At 70.8% G+C, this 226-nt stretch overlaps 1 protein-coding gene across 1 annotated transcript in view; it reads right to left on the bottom strand.

The window, feature by feature from the left end:
* The window catches only part of NHLRC1 (NHL repeat containing E3 ubiquitin protein ligase 1), a gene marked incomplete at its 5' end in the record, with an annotated part of 824 nt that extends 604 nt beyond the window's left edge, over positions 1–220 (bottom strand). Inside the window, 2 exon segments of the mRNA XM_008938162.1 lie at positions 1–16; positions 19–220. The exon segment at positions 1–16 is cut by the window's left edge and continues 604 nt beyond it. Coding sequence (XP_008936410.1) covers positions 1–16; positions 19–220 — 218 coding nt within the window.
* Positions 221–226: the final 6 nt, after the last annotated feature.

Raw genomic sequence — 226 nt, 5'->3', positions numbered from 1 at the left:
TGACCCCCCCTGGCCCGGCCGACGTGATGGCCACATCGAGCGGGTACTTGATGTCGTTGCCCGCGTCCCCCCGCTCCCCAAACCGCTGCAGGCAGGTTCCGCTGGGGCTGAAGACGTGGATCCTCTTCTTGCCGTCGTGTGCCACCGCCAAGCGCCCCGAGCTGCGGCAGGACGCCAGGCCCGTGGGGTTGACCAGCGACCCCCAGCCCCCCAGGGAAAGCCGGAG

The sequence above is a fragment of the Merops nubicus genome, unplaced genomic scaffold (genome assembly GCF_000691845.1).
Source record: "Merops nubicus isolate BGI_N331 unplaced genomic scaffold, ASM69184v1 scaffold214, whole genome shotgun sequence".
Lineage (NCBI taxonomy): Eukaryota > Metazoa > Chordata > Aves > Coraciiformes > Meropidae > Merops > Merops nubicus.
Note: the sequence above shows the minus strand (reverse complement) of the source record. Positions and strands in the feature narration are given on the sequence as shown.